Here is a 22,408-nt window from a genome sequence, read left to right on the forward strand (position 1 = left end):
AAAGAAAGGTCTTACTAACTGCCTGTCTTCTCAAGTCACACACATATCACCTCCATTAATTAAGAAAATACTTACAGAATTCAGCTCTAGATGATTTCAATGCAATTAGAATTGAAATTCAGCAGCTGAATAAGGTAGAAATCACATGTCTAACAAGCTCAATGACTTTGTGAGCCTGATCTCAAACTCAGTTCCTAATTTTTGCATAAGACTATTGCTATTTATAATTTATGCTTCAATTCAAGATAAAAACTGGTACTGTAATTCCAGAGTCTCACACCCTGTATTTTTTTCCTTTAAAATAAAAGGGGAGATACAAAATACAGGCACCATTTTGACCATTTGACTTCAGGCCTCTCACTGCAAGAGGAACTCTGACAAGATGTACCATCAAGGCTGGAGCTTGTCCAAGTTCCTTCTATGTACAAACATCAAGATCTCTTAAGTTGATGTGCTTTTACCAACTCTATCAAGTACAAAGAATATTAAAACCAATCTTCTATAATAAAACCTCAGTTACTAGTTTGTATCTCAGAATTTATGCAAGAATTTTAATGTCATATTTTAAAGACTGTAAGATTAATATAGTTCTATTAATGCTTCCAATCAGCTATTTTTTATGCAAATCAAAGTGTATGTGATATCAATATCTCTGATTTTTCTGACAGCCAAACTAACTTCTTCTATTAAAATAGTAAACTTTTGTATAAGAAAAAAAATTAGTTACTTTTCATCCATTCTGCTGCGCATTTTTTTAAGTTTCTGCATAATGCTACTAGTCTCACTGCTGGAGATTGAGATTGGGGAAGGGCTGCGGGTTTCTGCATCAGTTGGAAGTGGGCTAGAACCACTGCTCTGCTTGATATCATCCTCACTGTGAAGTTCCTGTAAGGAGGGTTAAAAAAACAAAACACAACATTAAAAGTAAGATGTTATGCTACAATTTTTTAAAAAACTGTGTTAATTTAGTTTACTCCTTCCACAGATTACATCAAATACTACTTCAGATAAGTCTGTCCACCTGAAAATTTAAATTAAGGTGGAAAATGAAGTTAATTGACACAAAGTTTTTTAGTACACCCTTTTTCTCCATAATTTAAGTTCTCCCCTAACTGTATCCAGAACAAAAAACCCCATCAGAATTCAGTTACCCAACCAGGAAAACAACCTTCTGTACTACTATTGTTAAACTTGTGTCTCCAAAAAATTTTGTAAGGAGGCAGACAGTTATCAAAATCCCATCTCTCTATCTCATAAAGCAATGCAAGAAACTTAATGTAATGACACCAACACACACACAAAGCAGCAAGTTTTGGGTTTAGCATTTACATTTAGTACTCTGGGGTATGACAAATAATCAAACAAAATAAGAGCCCATGAGATCTAAGCATCAAACCCCTCATATTCCCAAAGTCATTAGTTAAGCCTGAGAATGAACAAACACCACCTACTGCCCAGTTAAACATCTTATCACTTCTACAAATGCATTTCCTTAAACAATGCTTTAAAGAAATTAAAGATAAAATTTCTGAGATAAAGAGGATGAGACTGTTTTCAGGCAGACAAAACTTACACGTGATAGGTCCAATCTAGTAGCTTTCCATTCTTATAAACACTGAAATCAAATACCAGCTGCACGGCCAAAGAGGGAAGACTCCAGCTTCTGTAGTGAACACTTACCAGCTTGTTTTCTCCTGCAGATTTCAGTTTTTCCTGCAGTTTCATTGTAGTCTGACGGATTCGTTCTATTTCTGCCTGCTGTTTAAGGATTAGCTGCCTCTCCTTCCGAGCAGCCTTGTTAGCCTCTTGAAGACGCTTAATTTCTGCCTTTTAGGTATAAAAGATTAAGCATAAGAACTGCAACAGATAGCTCTCAAGAACGCACACTAAAGCTGCCATCCTTGCTATGGGTTTAAAATGACTGCAACTACATGATGAAGTAACTAACCTGAACTTCAGTAGCAAAGAATAGATTAATTAATACTTTTAAGTCTTAACGAGTGAGATTACTGATACAGAAGGATCCTTTAAAACAATGTGTTAAAAACTACCAAAATGAAAATAAAACATTCGTAAGAAATACTGCTAGCTTCCTCTCCAAAATCCTGATATGGATTTCTCTCAATTCCTAGATTTTACAGTCTGAAACGTTTAATGCCCACACAGGGGTTCCAACAGGATTTCCCTAGAGGGCATCAGCTACCTTTTCCTGTTGTAATCTCAGCAACAGACCACGCTGCCTCTTTCGAATAGGAGGCATCTTATCATCCTCTCCCTTGTCTCGCAAATGCCTGTGAACAGATTGGAAGAAAAGACTAAATAAGAAAAAAAGTGTACAACAACAAGCTTTTTTTAAAAAAACTTTAAAGAGTAAAAAAAAGTTTACTTATCCTAACCTGCAGAAGAGTATATGCCTGCACTTAATCACTGGCATGCTCTACAGTGGAATATTTTGTACTGTTTAGTCAGACATGCACAATAAAGAGGCCAACACAGGTAATACAAGATCTCACATCACTGGGCAGAAGCTCTGCAGAGGCAGCAACTGGGCAGAAGCTCTGCAGAGGCACATGTGCTCACATTTGAGAAAGACATAAGGAAGGACACTTGTGTCACTACCTCACAGTCCTTTCTCAAACCCACAACAACAAGAAATTGGAAGAAAATGCGTGGTGAACAGTGGTACTCTCATGCAGAGAGTGATTATGGAAAAGTATTATTGATTAAATCCGGCCACCACTGTTTAGTAGTATCACTAGGTACTTCAAGTGCCATTCCAGGACAAAGCATATGTTAGGTTGGAAATAAATCATTAAGGAAAACATGTATCCTTAAAAAATTATCCTTAAAAAATTCAGCCTGAGGCATTTAAAACGGGCTCAGGTAGATACCAAGCAAATAAAGTTCTAACTCTTTTACAGTTTTACACATTCTTGAATTAAGACTTGTAGAGTCATTGTTGGGAACTACCTTCTCCGACTGACAACACACATCTGATGTTTTATTGTTTCAATGAAATTCTCTTTTATCAAAATATATTCAATGTAAACATCAAAGCACACTTACAAACTGGGTTCTGTTCTTTCCAAGTCACAATAACATTTGTATAGATTACTGATGTCAGAAGATTAGTTCAACCATTGAAACTTGATAAGGGAGGGGTGGAAGTAAATTCTTCCAAAAAAATTCAAGTAGAAGTACAAGAAAATGGTCAGTCAGCAACAGTGTATATTCAGAACTGCCTTACTTCTTCTGGTGTTCCAGCCAAGCTAATTCAGCCTTGGTCTTCTCTTTCAGTGCCTTCTCCCGGAGACGAAGCAGTGAGGACTGATGAGCTGCTCGCATTTCCTCCTCTTTCATGTACTGTCTTACCATCTCCATGGTAAATTTAGAGAAACTATCTTGCCCCCCTGAGAATGGCATGCTTAGCTCCTGGAAGGCAAGACAAATTTGACATTTGATAATACAGAAATTCCAAAGCTTTTTTCAATGTCAAAGTGTGTGTATATACAGATATACACACACAAACACAGAGGTAGGAAGGGAAGCTGTTTTTCCTCTCTGAGCTTTGTACAGATCAGCTGTGCAGCTGGGCTGCATGACAGTTTCGGGATGTCCCCTCTTGGGCCAGAGAGATGAAGCATCCTTTTGTACTTCCAAGCTGTGTGTAGGCACAGCAGGAAGACTTAATTCACTGGACTTTTATCATCTACCTCAAAAAGCCACTCCTCTTCTCCAAAGCCACAAGAGAACAGGTAAAGATCTGGATGGATTGTTCTGTAAGTCATGGCACTTGTACAACAGTGACATACAGCATGATTCATACAACTCTATGTTTTGAGATGCTCAAAGAACCACAAGGAGGAAAAGAACCCTAAAGTTTGCAAACACGGCTAAAAACAGCTCACTTGAAGCTCATTAGCTTAACCATTTCAGTTCAGTTAATTTATCTTAACTATGGTTGATTGACCTACCTTGATAGATGACAGAGCTGTTTTTTCTGGGGAGACTTCCTCATCAGAATCATCACGACTACCCCGTTTCTTCTCCAAGTTATTTCTGCGATGACTTTCAGAGGGCAGCAAAGACCGAAAAGACTTCTCTTCTATCTCGTCCTCTGTCATGGACTCATCAAATTTCAGAGAATACTCTGTTGCAACAGAAGCAGAATCTAAGGGAGAAATTGGAAGCGTTTTTATGCTCAGGTATGTACCATGAATGCAGCTTTACTCAGTCTCATCTCAGTAAAATTGAGGGGACATGAAACACAAGAGACATAACTATTAGAAAAGAGTAACCTTGAGTTAGAGGACATAATGAAATACTGTTATCTAGCTTCAAAAGAGCTAACAGACTTCTGTACACAGGTATAAACACATTTCTGGGTCTGCTGAAACATTTAATGTTCAGTCTGTGTATTCAGCAAGTGAACATCTGGCTACAGCTAGCACAGCAGAAAATAAAAGGGCCCACAGATTCCATCACTCTGTTGTGCAGAATTTCAAAGATTCCCATCTCACTGTGCTATCCTGTTACCTCTTAAGAGGCTAGCAATTCACCTAGGGCTCAGCTTTCTTCACACATATTTCCACATTTATTTCAGAAACTAACTCTGAAACAGACACACACACACACCCCTTACCACCTTCAGACTCATCACATACAAACAATAGAGCTAACCTTTTTCATCTGGCAGTGATAAAATACTATCGCTCCGCAAGGAATCATCCACACCAGTATGAGCCTGTTCTTCAACACTGCTAGTTATCTTTTCACGACAGAAAAGCTTCTTCTCGTTCTCCTTTGAAGACAGAACTGAAGGACTCTCTTGGCGGCTGCTGGTACTACTGTGTTATCAAGAGATAATTTTTTTTAAAATTACTGTGCACATTTCAAAGTATTTATTTTATATTACTACTGTATATACCATGATTAACATCCCAGTAATAGTCGACATGCAGAAGGTTTGGGTTGTTTTTGAAATGATACTGCATCTACATCCCTGTCCCCTCAGCCTTCTCTTTTCTAGGTTAAGCTAGCCCAGTTCCTTCAGCCTCTCTCTTACATCACGTACTCCAGCCTCCTAACCATCCTGGTGGTTCACCACTAGAATTTTGTCAATATGATAATATCTTCTCTTTACCGAGGAGTCCAAAACTGGACACTATTCCAGATACAGTCTCACAAGAGCTAAACAGAGTGGAATAACCATTTCCCTTCACCTGCTTGATAGACTCTTGCTAATTCAGCCGAATGAGAAAGTGGATGTGAAACTCAATTATTCTAAAGTTAGGAAAGAGAAAAGCAGCCAACTAGAACATACACAGCAAATTCAAAACTGAAGATACTAACACATAACGTACTATCACACTGTGGACCACATAGTAATTAGACAAAACAAATTCTGGTAGGCATGTAAATATTCAAGCTCTGGACTATAAGACCGGTTTATCTGTTGAAGGTTTAATACTGACTCTTTTAAACAAAAATATTGAAGGAAATATCTTGATATTCCTTTGTACTTTAGTTCTTATTTATAGCAAAAAATCCTCTGTATAATCTAAACTCTTCTTACCTCTGATCATGAACTTTTGATCTTGAGGACTCTGAGTAACTATCAAACATTGGTGAGTATGTCTGTTTTGAGTCACCTGTCTCCTCTCTACCTTGCGACATGGCAGCAGACTCACATTTCCTGAGAAAGAGAAGTGTTCTGGGTAAGTCTGTGTTGTCTTAAAACAAGGAGTAATACAGTTTTCACAAGCTTTCATCAGTTTACTAGAAGTAGTAACAGTTAAAATTTCTGAAAATACCACTTAAAGCTTAGACTGGTTAAATCATTGCAGAAAACAGAGCATCTTTTTCTACTCCTTTATACAGAGCTTCATATAACCAGTTAGTGTTATCTTTGAAGTACACTATTTAGGGTGTAAAGACGAAATAGAAATTCTTCTTCTTAAATGCTCACACATTATGACATCTTACAATTTTCTTGTACAAGTGAATAAGTGAAGCTAAATCTAACTATCTGACTTCCCCCTTCCGAAGATGTGAAACATTAGGGAAAACCTGTTTGTATCAGTTCGGGCTCTCAGCTGCTTCATGAACTCTGAATGATGCTGACGCTGGTGGTCAAACAAGGTGGTGACTGGAGCAGCTGGAGCACTGACAGTATCTGAGATCTGGGTTCGTGCCAACTCTGTCATCTGAGTACAATAAAAAATAAAAGGAATACAATGAGCTTATTAACATCAAAATGTTTTTGAAATAGAAAACAGTCACTCTCACAGACAATTTACTGATTTATTGAACAAATGCGTAAGACATGCTTTTGAGATGGTTTATAATTACATATTTACTAATTTTAGTTATAAAAAGTGCATACTGCTCTATAAATACATATTCTTTATGTAGAGTGGAATAATTGATGAAACTACAGACGTGCAAGACACTACTTATATCATTCTGATCAACTTAATCAAACTCTGATTACTAGAATGATCCCACATAATACAACATTCCAGACCTACCATTACAATTCATTTAAAAGGAAAAAAAAAAGCCTGAAACAATGTTTTCTTTTTCATTTTAAAGTCCATCTTGCCCAAAGAGCAAGAAATATTATTTTCACTCTAAAGGAAGCAACAGGTTTAAAATTCCAATGTTATGCAAACTACCAGGTCTAAAATTGGCAGCATTAAATCAATAGATAGCCATGAATTTCTCCTTTCTAATGCATGGTAGTCACTGTTTACGAAATAAGTACAACTTCAGGAATCACAGCAGATAACACTGGGTTTTAGCAGCTTTAGAATTTACTATTTCTCTCATTGTTCAAGGGTCTGCCTCTTGCAGAGCAAGGAACTCAAGATGGCTTTGAAGGTAGCAATATGCTGTATTTCAATAACTTCCAATACACATACTGAGCTTCTTCACTAATTCTTCAATTAATGTACACACTAATTGTAATGCATACAATTTTACAAAACCTAGTGAATATCAGGAGTCACTAGTGAACATGGATGGAAAAGCTACTCTGCCAGTCCATCATCACTGGCCAGGTCACCCCATCCACCTCTCCACTAGCACCTCTTAAGTGTCAGACTTCAAACTTAGAGCAAGACAAGATTACAACCCCAGACCAAATAAAAGCTGTCACTGTTTCTTCTACCCTGCTTAATTGGTTTCCACCTACTGGCTCGATAAACTTGTCAGGGTTTAAATCCAGCCTGCAGTCAAACACCATGCAGCCACTTCTTCACCCTCTCCCACGCCCAGAGAGTGAGCAAGGGAGAGTTGGAGTGGTAAGGAGACTTGTAGGTTGAGATAAAAACAATTTAATAATTGAAATAAAATGATAATGATAATAGTAATAATAGAAAATACAAACAGGTAACGCACAATGCTATTGCTCACCACCCACTGACCGATGCCCAGCCTGTTCCCAGCCAGCAATCCCAGAGAAGAGAGAATCCTGAAGTCACCACCGCAAAAACCCGAGTGGAGCTTCCCAATCAACTCCTATCAATATACTGAGCATGACACTAGATGATATGGAATATTCCATTGGCCAGTTTGGGTCCATTGTTTTGGCTATGCTCCCCCCAGCTTCTTATATACCTGTGCACTAGCAGGACATGAGAAGTTGAAAAGTCCTTGATTTCTTAGCAACAACAAAAACCATCAGTGTATTATCAACATTCTTCTAATATCAAAATCCATACTGAACCCAAAAACAGCACTATTCTAGCTACTAAGGAGGAAGGGGGGAAAAACCACCTAATTAGCTCTATCCCAGCTGAAACCAGGACAAAACTACAAATGTTTCTTTGTCTTCATCCAAGACTTCACTACCTGCTATCAGCAACCTCTGCATGTATCTCAGATATCTGAGCTTTTTTGCTCCTTTAACCTAACCCATTCTTCTCTATTCAAAAAGTATTTAAATTTCACTCATTTGGCAAAGTTCAGAACAAGAACCTCAGTATTATTCTACAGTCCCATTACCTATCATAAAAACAGCTTTGCTAAGCACCAGCATGTGCATAGACTGAATAAACAGTTATGTTCATATCCATCAGACTTCTACACTCCATCCCATAACCCTAATCCACAGTCACTGTGATTGCTAAACAATGAAGAAACAAAAGCATTTTTTGGTTACTGTGTTTCTTATTTATGCATCTGCTACATGCTGGGAATAGCAAGTATAAAACCTGATAAACTGATATGTAAAACTGAAAACTAATAAATATTCTTTAGGATGCAAGCAGAATGAAAAAATATTTAAAAAAAAACCCAAACTCCAGACTCTGTCCCAAGTTAAGAAGTCTGCTGAAGATCCTCCAATCCACCTCTTTTTTTTTTTGTTGTTGTTGGTCTCCTACCTCCAAAAGTAAGCAAAATTGCTATTTCCCTGTCTCTCTAATTTAATTTGCATATCAAACAGATACAGGATCAAACCCTGATGGAGTACAACTCTTACAAATTAAAGATGTGTTCACTATGACCAATCTCTCCTGGAAGAACAAACTTCTTAACAGTTTATTAACTGTGAGATCATAAGAATAGTCAACAAGGATTTAAGACTGCTGACTGACTTCTAAGTAACAACGCCAGAAAAGCTCCTTTAAAGTCCTATCATTTGTCATGTTATGAAGGTGAAGAAGTTGCAGTGAGAATGACATGGAACAGAAAACAACCTGGAGGCAAAAAGGTATTCAAAATAATACTGAAATTAGAACAGCTTTTTCCTTTACTGAGGACCTCACCTCACGGATCTGGTGAGCTGTATCTGTAGTGAGAAGCATGGTTTCTGCCTGCTTGGCTGCAGCCAAAGGGGCCTCTTGTACAGCCTCCTGCCGTGACTGGACCAGATGCTGTAGTGACTCTGCATGGACCTATGCAGAAGACAAAGCCAGTTCAGCTCTTCAAGATGTTCTTGTTATAATAACTGAAGTTTTATTTCTCAAAATCTGGGGGAAAGAAGTTTGAAATTGACTCCAAAGAGCTTTTTTCAGCTATATTAAAACCCTTCACCACTTCCATATGTTTACAGCTTCAAATTAAGAATACTTGTAGGCACAGAGTTACTTACAGAAATTTGCCTCTTATACACTCCACATTTTTTGAAGGGCAGCATTACCTGAGCTGCCTTCTGCCTTGCCTCATCCAGTTGCCTCTGACTTTCTAAAGCTTCTTGTTCGGCCTTGATTTTCAAAAGGGCTAAGTCCCGTTCATGGCGCTGTTGCTGTGCCTATAGATCAGGAAAACAAGTTTGAATCATTAAAGTTAAATGTAAAGACCTTTTTTGCCTTAGCCACTGGCTGCAGCTACCTCTGAAAGATCTAGATTTATTCTACTGGTAATGGCTCTTCTGCTAAAGTAAAATTTTCAGCCTACCTGCTGAACCTCTCATTTTTTAAGTAGACGTAGACAATGCACATTCCCCATACTCTTCTACCAGAGTGTAGAAAGAAAGAGTATTTAGAAGACCATTTAATTCAACAAACTAGAACAAGCAATCTTGTCAACATAAGGAAAATTTCAAAATGTCCTTTTCACAGAATAAGACAAATGATCCAGCCTGGACAACTACACTGCACAGCACTGGTACCCCATGTCAAACCCAGTAACTAATCAAGTTTTTATTTTACAAGTACACAATCAAAGCAGTGATTGCAGCTAAAATAACACATATTTTAAAGTCACCAGTTCCTTGGTGCCAACTTGGTGTAAGAAAGATAACAGACATCAATCCCAAAAATGGACATTAATAGAGATGCTCCATCATGCCGTTACATTTCTTTACATTGCTAACAAAAGTATAACTTGCCCTAATTTGATTAGTTTTATTGCAAAAATTAAAAAAAAAAAAAAAAAAAAAAGGAAGGTTAAGACAAGGAAATATTTTTCCATTACCTTTAGAATCTGAGCCAAAGAAACACTCTCCTGCTGGGCAAGTGATATGCCTCGTACTCGTTCTATATCTGAAAGCTGTCGCACAGACTCCTCAATAGCACTAAGGTAGTTCAATTCTGCTGATAAACGATGCTGAAGACCAGCAGGGGAGAAGCGCATACATCCTGCAGGGTAAGACTTACTAGTCAACCTTCATAGACTTTAGTGCCCCACATCAAATAAAGAGGAAAAAAAACGAAACAACAAACTGCTCTGGGATTAGTATGGTTTTAACAAAACAACTTACCGCTTGCTGAGGCTGCTCCTGCTACAGACCTACTAGTTCCCAGACTCAAGTCGGGGAAGGCTACATTAGGCTTCCTCCCTGACGCTGTACTTCCAGAAAAGCCAGCAGGTGACTTGACTCTTTCTGCTGTATTGCCTATAGAATCAAACTGCAACATTTTTTGGGAACCAGAAGATGGGGAAGAAGTTGGCGTCTTCTGCGATCTTCCCTTCTCCGAGAAACTGACAGTGAAATGAAAAAACAAAGTCAATATTCTCCTAAATCCAGCCATTTGGTAAGACAATAAAGCAATATCCTAGTTCTTCCATTTATATACACCAAACAGATCCACACAAAAGGCACAGTCTTTTTATGGTTTGCACAGGCTCAGTCTGCCTTTAAGAAATGGCCTCATAAGATAAATTTTGTACCTATATTCTGGTTTAGGGTTAAGTTTCTAGAGCACATTATTCTCCCCCAAAGTATTAAACCTAGTCAGCACACACCAAAAAAATTTAACATAGTATCTACATGTTCTACATGGCCAAACAAGCAGTTTTAATGCTTCCTGCTAGGAACCTGGCATGAGAAAGTCAAGATGAACATCTGCAGGTACATTTACAAATCTGTTTTGAGAGTCTGAGTGAAGATCTTTGTTTTACTCATAGGAAATTTGGGCAATATTTTGATATCAGAATACAATGAACAGTGTTTAAAAAGTAAACACCTTACTATCAGCACATGGATGCAACCGAACATGATAAGTCACTGCCCTGAGTCTCAATCTTTCATCAAAATGCAATTAAATGCTTGAAAGCCAAAACTTGGACTTAAACAGTAAAATGCTACTACAGTTACACTTAAGAGAAAATCAGACATCTCTTGTTAGACATACAGAAAATGATGCAGACACTTCTTAAATTTACTATTCCAAATTTATTAAGACAAAAAGGATTAACATGGCTACTTAAATCCCTTAGGAAGACATTCTGCTTTACTTAGCCTATCTTAGGAGATCACAGGACCTTTCAAACCCAATACCGAGTACCAGTAAAAGTCATCACCTCAGAGTCATTCTATAACCACAGAGAACCAGTGAAAGACCATTCATATTATTTGTTGCTTTTTAGAAAAAAAGTACAGTGAAAATTAAGCTGACCATATTTCATAACTTCATTGCAAAAAAATAAACTGCATTTTTAAGTAGTCATACAGAAAATGCAACAGGAAAATATTTCCTCTTCTCTTCCTCTATACTCTTTTCTGATGCGCAGTTCACCTCTCAAAAAGCATCAACTCACAGAGCTGGACAGGCTTATGAGTATTAGTTGTACACAAGTCTAAGCAAAAAAGTCGGTGTATCCTACTGAAAAGAACAACATGATTTGCACAGGTTGACTAGCTTTTTTTTTTTCCCTCCACTTGTTACAGACCATTTGTAGAATAGAAAACAAAAACTGTGTTTCAATGCTTAAGGTACTGAACCTGACAGGATACCTATAGTGGCCAGTTATCCTTAAAAAAGAAATAGAGGGGTCATTTGGGGCAGAATCACTGTTTTGTATTTTTTCTTACTACAGCCATCTACTTCAGGTTTTCGTATTTAAAATGTAGGGAAAAAAATCTTTTATGCATGTCCATCTTACTGACATTTGATCATTTCTGTTACTTTCCTTTTGCAAATCCAAAGACATAGCTATTTTTGATAACATGTCATAACACTACCAAGCTTAACTATATTTGCATATATTTGCATGTTACCTCATCAGGGATTGTCCAGACAAGTTTTCCAGTGTGCTGTCTGTATCTGGGTTCTGCTCATGATCTTTACTAGAAATTCTGTTACTTGATAAGGACTTCTTTGACTGTTGGGATCCCCACTCTAGTTCAGATAGCATTTTATCTTCTTCCACAGGAAAGTGGCGAGAACTTCCATTCAAAGAGTCCAACCCTAAGAAGAACAACATTGCCAAAAGTTTGTCTGGTATGAATATCTTATGATCCAGTGCCCCAAAACAAATAATTAGAACTTTTTTCCCCAGTTAAAGATGCCTTTGAGTTAGAAATCTGTAAATCCAACAAACACAAAATGTAAATTTTGCAGCTTCCTACAGGAGATTAAGTTCTCTTCTGCATATTGTGTCCACTGCCAACAAAACTGTTGACCCAGCTTTCATTTCAGCACTATCAGTTTACGTAAAGAAATCTGACTCTTTGATACTGATACTCAGAGTAAAGCCTGGCTTTCTTTAGGTAAGCTAGATAACTTTGAGAAAACAGGAAGATAATCTGCAATGCTCAATCCTATTTTTCTCATTCCCTTTACTGGCTTCAAACCTAGTTTTTTCTTATGTTACCCATTGCTTATATAGTAAAAGGGTACCAAATCTCAAGTTTCTTCATGTTTTTGTAATGTACAAGTTACTGTAGGAAAAAGCCTATTCATTAAATTTATGCACTTAGGAAAACGAACTGTGATCCAAAGATGAAGCATACAGGCAAACTTCTTGTCACCTTCATAAATGTGGCCATAACCCTCATTTCTCAGCAGCCTATTGGAACTTCCTCAGCACAGAATCTGAGGATAGTTCCTCATGATATTATAATTAACTCATTTGTTAGAAGGCTGGTTTAGGAAAGGATCAATTTTCAGTGCTGTTAGCAACATCTTGCTTATTTCATTTTAGATTACTGTATTTCAAGGTCAGAGAATCATCAGAGGCAAAAAAGAATTCAGGATGGAGTCACTGGAGGAATTAATAAATCACCCTATCAGTATTACACTGCATTTCCAGATATGTAGAAAGATTGCAATTTTCATAACCAAAAAACCCTAAAAACTCCTTCAAGAAAAAAAAATACCCTACACTTACGTTCTTTCTTCTCTCTCTTTTTAGAGGAAGCAGATGAGCGAGAAGATGCTGCAGACCATGGTCCAGATGAATGCTGAGACGCAAGCTCTACAGATCGAGGTTCACGGGAAGACTTCCTACTTGGAACTTCTTCCTGAATGCTTGAATTACTGCTGCCAGCAACACTAAAAAGGAGCACACTGACAGTGATTAACTAAGGACTTCCAACTCCCACATGACATTGTGCACAAGAAATCCACCACATTTTAAATTGGAGACAGACAGCTGAAACTGTACTAATTAGCCTATCTTGAAAAGCATTGCTTTTGAGAATAAAAACTACAACAGCTAAGACACTAGGAAGTTTGACATGATATTGAACATATTGAAACATACTTCTAATCATATGAAACAGTAAAAGATGGATAACCATCCTTTCCAGTGCTAACTCTTAAAAGCTATTTGACTATGGACTTGAACAACATAAGAATGACTCCAAACATGACTGCATTTTAGATTATCTCTGGACATACAGATTATCATCAACTGACAGAAATACGAGCAATTTTCAATAAAGGATTAAAACAGATTTGCAAGTAAGAGTGTAATGCACCATACACTAAATACCAACAGATGATCTGTCAAGAAGTTTAATCAGAAAGAAACCATTTTTTGCAGCCATTTTCAGCATGCAAAGTGCCTTTTACCTTCCTTTCTTCAGCGGTAAAGTATCACCAGTACAAACACAGTACTTGTGGCCTTCCCCAAGGTGCCCAAAAGATGAAAATATATCTCATTACAAAAAAAAAGGGGTCTTAGGAAATTCAGGAAGCCACATGAATTCAGCAGTAACATGGAGAGTCTAGGATTTAGGGACTTCAAATTTTAGTCTGAACAAGAGGTTTTAAAAGTTCTTGCAGGTAATTTATGTATCCACTAACTACTAAGCATTAATGAACCCTTACTGAAAGCAATTACAGGTTTTTTACAAAATTTTGAAGTACTGAAAGTATTTTAATGCTTTCAAATACCTTTTTTTAAATTACAAAGACTAATCAACTGAGTACTACAGCAGCCACATAAGCTGGAGAACTAATTTTCACTTGACTACAAAGGGTAAGAACTTTGCTTAAAGCTACCTGCCAGACTAAAGAAGAACAACAAGTGTTAGAGAACAGGAGTACTGGACTCTTATCCTTATGCCTTAACCATGCTGATTGATATGTAGAAATACCTCATCACTTTGACTAGTATTCCAATACAGCGTAACAGAAAAGTTACCCAGCACATTATGAAGCAAATTTTGCATTAACTATTTTCTGTCAAATTCTGCATTTTGTTTTTTACAAGATGTCTAACACACAGTTACCTGAGGTCACGTGCAATCTTTTTGTCTGTTAAAGTGTCACTTCCCTGTGATGAGGCAAAATCATCTTCATAAGAAACCACACTCTCTGGAGGGCTCATGGCAGGGAGTAAAGGGTGCAGGAGGGCAGACCCTCCGTTCAACCTTTCATCAAACACTGAAGTGTGGACAAAAGAAGGAAAAGACAAAAATTATACCAAATGCAAATGTGCATCAAACAGGTAATAAAGCTACAGGAATAAAATGCTCCCAACCACAAGTTGAAGACTTCCTTTCAAAACCAAAAACATCAAGAAAACAACAGTCTATCAATCCCATGGAAGTTTTAACACAACATAACAAGAAAAGTCTTCCTCTTTTTGAAAATGATTGAACACTCTACTTCATTAATACACCCCAGCTAAAACATTTTTGAAGAGCACAGTGCTTGAGAGTAGAACCATCTGCAGAAAACTTAAATGCAATCATCTTTAAGGGAAATAAAGTGAAGGAAAAAAAAATATCAAGAAAAACCACAAGACAAAAATCAACTTCTCAGAAAACGTTCCTCCTCCAAATAAGGAATTCTAGACAAAAGAAACTATTCAAGATGAAGAATAAATCTGTACAAAAAATGAAAATCAAATGAAGCATTCTGCATGAGACAGCTGTAAAGCATGCCCGAAGACATAACACTTGAAATGAGCTTGTTTAAGCAGGAGACTTTCCCTACTGATATACCAAAACCTTACCTTCTCAAAATCAAACATTGTTACTGGAGTTTTAATTGTTGCACTACTTTGAGACATTATCAAGTAACTCATATAAGCAAAGATGCAAAAGGAAAGTCCATATCATTCATCCACTGAAGTTACATGTTTCTAGTAATATAGCAAAGCTATATCATTCTTGCATAGCAAGAACTCAGGATATATACAAGCACTCATGTTTATACCATTAAGTGCTGCATAAAGCATGAACTTCACCTTTCTGCCTTAACTGAAACAGGAATGAGACGTTATTACAGATGATTCAGAACACATATATAGTAGGAGGATGCACGTGCCAATCCAGAGGTTCTGTTCTCCATGGTGGAGAAAACCATTTCCAAATACACTCTGGGCAATTTAGATTTAGTATGTAATTTTGCATACAATAAATGTAAACTCAAGCTCACAATTCTGTAGCTATGGCTGTCCTTAATGCATATAAACAGCATGTGAATTAGTTACCGATCTAGAAATACAGAGCAATATGATATAAAAATAATGTTCTTCCAGCCTGAAAGCATGAGGTTTTTTCTTCTTTCCTTAGACAAGGCGGCAAAAGAGGGGGGAAATAATTTATCATCCAAAAGTAGAGTGAGAAAGCCTTACAGATTCATGTCTGAGACATCCAAAAGCACATTCCTTGCTGGTGAAGTACAAAGCGTAAGGAGTAGCAAGATTGAGAAAATAAAGATTCACATGAGAGTTTTTTCCATTTTTACCTTTTCCATGAAGCTGATAACTTTTTGTAAAGATATTGATGACACTGTGGGGACTTCCCTTCGCCAGTTCCTCCCATGGTCCCTTGCTGTGTGTGCCACTTGTCTGAGTGAAAAGTGGCAAATACTTCTCAGCTTCCTTCTGAAACTCCTTTATGGGCTCAAAAGCATTTCTCTCCCGAATGCAGAAATCCTTCTCATTTAATGTCTCCAGCATGTTCATTTGCAGCTGTTTGTGCTGGGCTCCTTCCTCTTCAGAGAGGCTTCCGTCACTCAGGAGAGGCCCTTCGCTGATGGAGTCAATGCTGGACTCCTGAGGCATTGCAGCTTTGTTTGGAGCGTAAGCCTGGTTTTCATGCCCTGGGGAGTCAGTCTGTCTCTTAAATAAATGTCCTCGTATCCCCTCATGCCTGTTAGCAGCAGGGGACCTCCTTCCAAGGCTGACTGCAGCAGTATGAGGCCTGATCGTCTCAGGGAGCTTTTTGAATTCACTAAGGTTGCCTACCCCAGGAAGGCTATCATCAAAGGCTGTATGAGACACACACGTACCCAACATTTTTTGAATTTTGGCTGAAAAAGCATCTTCATTTTCCTCTCTCACAGGAGGACTCACAGCCTTTGCCCACCGCCCATCATCCTGATTTTCTTGCATAAATTCATGGTCCAAGTTCCACATGGTACCATAATTGATACCAGCCCCAGCCAACTTTTTGGCTTCGCTTTCAATCCTACTAGAAAGGGAAGCAGCTGTAGCTTTCAAAGCTTCAATGCGATCTAATTTGCTCTTATATTGGTTAGCAGTAGGTTTTACTAAGAGATTTTGCTGTGCAGCAGGTGAATTCAGGTATGGCTGAGGCATGAAGACCAGTGATCCCACAGGTGCAGCATGGCTCCTCCTGCCTGTCAACATCGCGTCACATTCCTTTGACAAAAGGTCCATCTTCTCAAAACTCCAGTGTTGGGAGCAAGGGCCTCCACTTGAGCCCATGAGAGTTTGTGGGTGAGAGAGCTGGACTCTTGGGCTCAACCTGTCTGGCTGTACCCACGGAGGCTCCATCAAATCACTCCTGAAATGAAAATTCAACATTTAAGTTGATGACTTAGACAAGTCCTGTTGTTTTAGATGAAAGTATTGACACAAATTTATTTTTCAGGAAGAAATACTTTTTGATGGAATCAGAGGGGCAGGGAATGTGACAGTAAACAGTTACAAAATATTATTTAAGAAAAGCTAACAACACAGCACCTTCCAAATTTGAAATGCCATTTATAGCGTACTGTGTGTTTTGAAGTTGTAACAAGCTGAGTGTTTTCATCATCATCAGTAAGTCTTTTTTCCAAAAGTTTTCTGACTTCAAAAAGGAGGAAATATCTATTCCCACCCCCCCACCCCTCGCCCCAAATTTTTAGCCCCAGCCTTCCCCACCTAGTTGAACCCAGCCCACGTTTCACTGAAGCTGCCACTTAGAGTAGGCATGAAGAACACTTAGAAAAAAGGAAGACTGGAAATACAAGGACATTTACAGTTCTGTAAGACATATTTTTATTTCCAGATAGCTCCCATTTGCATGACAGGAGCTCTGTAGAGAACCTCCTTCACTAATATCACTTGCACAGATTCTGAATACTAGGGAATCTAGAAAGTCCCTCATAAAAAAAGATGCTTCTCTGCTTACTATGAAGTTCTCCAAATAACTTATGCAGCCTTTTAAGTCTCATCTCTCCCCTACTATTAGTACTTACATATTTTTCCTTACGATGTTACTCTAACAATATTTACTACTATATGGTTTAGCGGCCTGTTCTATACACAATACTACATAGCATTCCTAGCACTTCCTTGAACTTTTCCAGAAAGGAAACCGGTCTCAATTTACAAAATCAGCATGGATTTGACCAAGTTAAGGTACAGATAATGAAACAAGTATACGTTTAAGAGGCAGACATTCATTATGTAATTAAAAATGAAGACACACTTGCACAAGAGGGATACTAAGAATATGCAATAAACTTTATGGGTTTTAGTTCCTTAAATATAAGTGTTTGGTTGGGCACCTTGACTTACAGTAAGAAAAACTTTGATAATACACTGAACAATTAAAAATGGGGAAAATGGCATGAAAGGAAACAGGAAAAGCCTAGTTCCAAGCAGAAGCAGAAGTTTTTGGTAGACACAGTAACTAAAGGCCTGAATCCAAGACAGTAGATTAAATAGAAACACTGAACAAATCAAGTAAGAAAAATCAAACATGTTCATATGATCAGCTTCTTTTACCCAATGGCAATCACAGAGGAAATACAGTCTCCCACTATGAAAATCATATCCTCTTGATGTCAGCAGAAGATTAACAGCAACCACCATTCACTTTATTTACAGACTCATAAATACCCACAGCCAAAATTTTTGATGTTTTCCGGCAACAGCTTCCTCTTAACCACGAGAAAATGTTATAATTGCCATAAAGACGAGAGTGTTCTCCTCTCTCTCTCAAAAGACCTACAATGGCTCACCTCAGTAGCGGCTGCTGCGGTTCGGAAAGTGACATGTCACTACTGGAAGATGCACTAGGAGGACGCTCCTGAGCCTTGTTTTCTTTGTCGGATTCCCCAGATGGTTGATAACCAGGTCTGGGCTAAAAAATGAAGACAACCAGAAAAATGCATTTTCAAAAGTCTGCAGGAGTTTAGAAGCTCTTGTCTCATTAAAATTGAAAAGGCTTGCATTTCTTGGTGTAGTATCACATCTTTCCTACCACAGTAAGACTTAAAAAACACAAGACATTTGTGGTTTTGTCTCAGCAGGATGTGCTGTGAAAAAAGCTTTGCTCATACACCAAACTGTTCAGCTCAACACATCAAATTGGTATTAGTCTTTTACCATATATTTTCATATTCAGTTTCTGATTAGCAAACTTAACTCACTGCTTAAGTTTGTCCACTGACTGAAAACAACTTCAGACAAAGCTCTTCAATTCACATTTTGACTAATGTTTACAGTTTTCTTAAGAAACAACATTTAGAGCTGCTGTTAGCTAATATCCAAAATTCTGCTTCTATTTATAAACAGAAAGATGATTTCCATTCACCTTTCTAGTAGATTTTGCTATGCCAAAAAGCAGCTACTCATAAGGATGCTCCAGGTAAAAACCACAATGTTTAAGCAAAAGCTACAGTTTTCTTTGTATGTTTTCTCTTAACCTATAACCTGATCAGGACAAGTCATGACTTTCCTAAACACATGACCTCCTATTCCTGCAAACACCTGCAACACATTAAGTTAGTGAATCAGCTATACCTGTGTTTCCTGCACTGTAGGCAGCTCTTCTAAAAACGTGTGTTCCAGCAATAGTTTAGAATAGGTTTCCTGTAACCGTTTGGCTGCTGAAGGCTCGGGAGGAGGCACATTCTTCACTTTAGTAAGAGCCTCCTTCTGCTTTCTGTAGAGCTCCTGGAGTCTTTTGTTCTTCTGTTCTGTTGCCTCCTTTTGTGCTTTCTTCTCTTCATTCTGCTTCTTCTTCCTCTCCTCTTGCTGCCTGATGATGTACTGACGAACCTCATCTGTATCATAGTGACGTTTTTTAGAGATCACCTGAGGCTCCTCACTGGCAGCTATCTTGTCCGGTTTCCTTTTGGTTGGACTGTGGCTCCTGGCATTTTGAGTAGGCAAAATAGATTTCTGATTTTGTTTTTCCACATCTTTCTCTTGCTTTGTACTCATGGAATCCAACTGCAAGTCATCGAGGATTCCACGTATCTCCACAGGCAGGAAGTCCTTATTTACAGAGCCATGATCTTCTTGGTTATCAGCTGGAAGAGCAACTTCCAGTTTCTTCAGATTATTCTCAGACCGTACTTTACTTCTTGACCTTTCAGAACTTCTTGAAGAGGTTTTACAGGTAACATCCAGTCTAGAATCTGAGCCTGTCCTTCCAATACAGCCTGCTAAAGAGTAAGACTTGTCAAATATTTCAGGTAAAAATCAGATTTGGGAAATTACATGCCATCACCGAAACGGCTGCAGAAGTGAAGATGAGGGAGGAGTGCAGAACTCACTGTAAATTTGCTTTTGCTTTGTTCAGTGTCTAGTCTGAATATAGTGGTCTTTGCTTAGACTGAGTTCACACCCTTTATACTCTAACCTGCCCCACGACCTCACAGGCATAAGCAGCACAGCAGCTATCACCATCCCTTACTTGCCCTGTCTGAGATTCTGGGTAAATTCTGAAAAGGGCTGGTGGAGGCATCAGTGACGATCTATGATGCACATGGATGATGTTATATAGCATCTGGAAGAACCATAATTCCTGTAAAACAGGGATGCCCAACCATAGCTTATGTATTAATGCAACACATCTGGAAAATGAATCTGACCTGTGGACCACTGCTATCCATTCCTTTCCCACTAGCTTCGAAAGGCAAAGACAGATTGCAGGTGATCTTTTTGTTGGGGTTGCAACCTATTTCCCACCTTTTCCAGAGCTCCTGAGCACCTCTGCAGCATGTACTGCCCCTCAAGTCACACGTGCAGGGGCAGGCTTCCCATGACACCAAGAAAAGTTCATCATCCACCCAGGAAGAGAGGTTATGCATCCCAACCATAGATGTGAGCAAAATTCTCCCCACTCGAATTGTAGGTAAAAATAGAGGAGTTATTTTAATAAGAAACTGAATACACTATCTCAGAGTCATTATATAACACTGCTATATATAAAGTAAAATATTAAACATCCAGTGATCAGAGTACAACTTACCAGACTTAGCAGCTCTCTCTCGTCCTGTTCGGTCACTAGATACAGCTCTTCTGTCCTGTTCTGTTCTGGGAGCTGGTCCCAGTATCTTTTTTACCAGCTTTTGTCCCTCCCGCCAGGAAGATGTACTTATTACATAGTTTCCACCTGCACAATAAATAATAAATAAAAGTCAGGCACCGGATGGATTTTCTAACTTACCAAAAAAGTATTTATTGCAACTGTTAATCATTTCTATACCATTTAGTTCTGCATAAGTGGTACAGCTGTAGCGATGTACCATGAAATCACTCAACAGCTGAATCACACAATTATCAGTGCTTCATGCCTACACATAACCCAATGTAAAAACCCAAAACATGATGTAGCACATTAAAGCCCTATAAAAAAATAATTTCAAAAAGAAAAAACGGTTATACAGGTCTAAAACGTATAAGCAAGTGTTACTGGGGGAGAGGGAAATACTTCTGCAGGTCTGAAAAGAAGCTGTTCATCTCTACTTAAATAAGCAAAATAAGAAAAAAGAATAGGATCTAAAATGTTATAAGAGCAAATGTAATAAGAACAAAAATTAAAGTGGGAGATCAATTATTTATTTTCATATTAAATGAGTATTAGCTGATATCTAGCAAAAAACTCTTTAAGAGATTTTTAAGGATAATTAATTGTTGAGATAGGTGTCTTCTGAGGAGGTTAAAAAGTACCGAGCAGCAGTTTTTCTATGCTAGTACTAACTCTAGTCCTCTAGTTAGAATTTCTGTACCATGACTGAAAATAATTAAGATAAACCCTATTAACTGATACTTAATTCAAGAACAGACTCCCTTGAAGCAGACAGAAACCCAATCACAATGTTATTAGTATTATTTTATCATCCTACTCATCATTAAGTGATAAAAACTGGGTACAGTGGCATCTTTATCTAATATTGGTTAGATTAAATGCTACATTTAGTCAACTCACCTTTCATCCCACTAATTATCTTTATTAATAATTTTATTGCAATTATTATTAATAATTTTAAAAATTAATGACCTTAAAGAGCTTTGACAAAAAATATAAAAAATAAGAGTATTAATAACCTAATTCAGACCAAATTCAGCAGTATTTTATTGCTAGAGAAGTACCTAACTTGAACACCCAATTTGCAGTTGATCCCTAACCATCCAGTTGCAGTTTCTACCTCTAAGAGCACTGCCTAAACAAACCCAGACACTGGTGCATGAACACACCACAGACAAAAAGAGATTGTACTCTGGGCCCTGCTACAGGGCTCTGAAGACCTGGTACCAAAGCAACTTCCAGTGAAAGTCAGGACAGCAGACCAATAGTGCGTTGACAACCCCAGTCCTCAGTTCCCACCCCCCTTTTTAAAATTTTTGTTATTTTAAACCAGAAGGAGGAAATCTGTTCAGTCAGAAGTCTGTAGCCCACTATTCATTCGTTTGCTAACAGTACTCCTTGATTGCACTGTAAATTATCCAAGTATTTTATAAATCTGTCACTTGAAACATGTCACTACAAGCCGCTTTGAAACAGACATATCAGGCAAAGGGGTTCTCTTGCCGAACTTGGTCTTCTCAATTACTTCTGCATGCATTTTAAAAAGCAGTGTAAAGTCTCATCTTCCATTTCAAGTCAGCTGTTTGAACTAAAACACGCTAGCAGAGCGGAACATAAGCTGTGGCTATTTATAGCTTTGGCTATGTCAAGCAGCTTCTCATTGCTATGACTGGAGGACGGACCATCAGGGATATGCCGCTTAGAACTGGTTCTCTTCTCATAGGGACT

General features: G+C 38.0%; 1 protein-coding gene across 3 annotated transcripts in view; it reads right to left on the reverse strand.

The window, feature by feature from the left end:
- CEP350 (centrosomal protein 350) overlaps positions 1 to 22,408 on the reverse strand; it is a 76,971-nt gene that overhangs the window by 30,858 nt on the left and 23,705 nt on the right. For 2 of the 3 annotated variants that reach the window (XM_074906945.1, XM_074906943.1), the window contains exons 9-27: positions 20,621 to 20,764; positions 19,165 to 19,811; positions 18,381 to 18,502; positions 15,873 to 16,936; positions 14,408 to 14,561; positions 13,060 to 13,223; positions 11,948 to 12,137; positions 10,208 to 10,428; positions 9,922 to 10,085; positions 9,098 to 9,256; positions 8,772 to 8,900; positions 6,070 to 6,206; positions 5,576 to 5,695; positions 4,681 to 4,847; positions 3,975 to 4,171; positions 3,248 to 3,432; positions 2,204 to 2,291; positions 1,681 to 1,827; positions 728 to 885 (exon numbers count right to left, since the gene is read on the reverse strand). In XM_074906945.1, coding sequence (XP_074763046.1) covers positions 728 to 885; positions 1,681 to 1,827; positions 2,204 to 2,291; positions 3,248 to 3,432; positions 3,975 to 4,171; positions 4,681 to 4,847; positions 5,576 to 5,695; positions 6,070 to 6,206; positions 8,772 to 8,900; positions 9,098 to 9,256; positions 9,922 to 10,085; positions 10,208 to 10,428; positions 11,948 to 12,137; positions 13,060 to 13,223; positions 14,408 to 14,561; positions 15,873 to 16,936; positions 18,381 to 18,502; positions 19,165 to 19,811; positions 20,621 to 20,764 — 4,357 coding nt within the window. The remainder of the gene's footprint in view (positions 1 to 727; positions 886 to 1,680; positions 1,828 to 2,203; positions 2,292 to 3,247; positions 3,433 to 3,974; positions 4,172 to 4,680; positions 4,848 to 5,575; positions 5,696 to 6,069; positions 6,207 to 8,771; positions 8,901 to 9,097; positions 9,257 to 9,921; positions 10,086 to 10,207; positions 10,429 to 11,947; positions 12,138 to 13,059; positions 13,224 to 14,407; positions 14,562 to 15,872; positions 16,937 to 18,380; positions 18,503 to 19,164; positions 19,812 to 20,620; positions 20,765 to 22,408) is intronic. The other variant, XM_074906944.1, reaches the window with a different exon arrangement.

Source organism: Athene noctua, chromosome 5, assembly GCF_965140245.1.
Source record: "Athene noctua chromosome 5, bAthNoc1.hap1.1, whole genome shotgun sequence".
NCBI classification, from domain to species: Eukaryota; Metazoa; Chordata; class Aves; order Strigiformes; family Strigidae; genus Athene; species Athene noctua.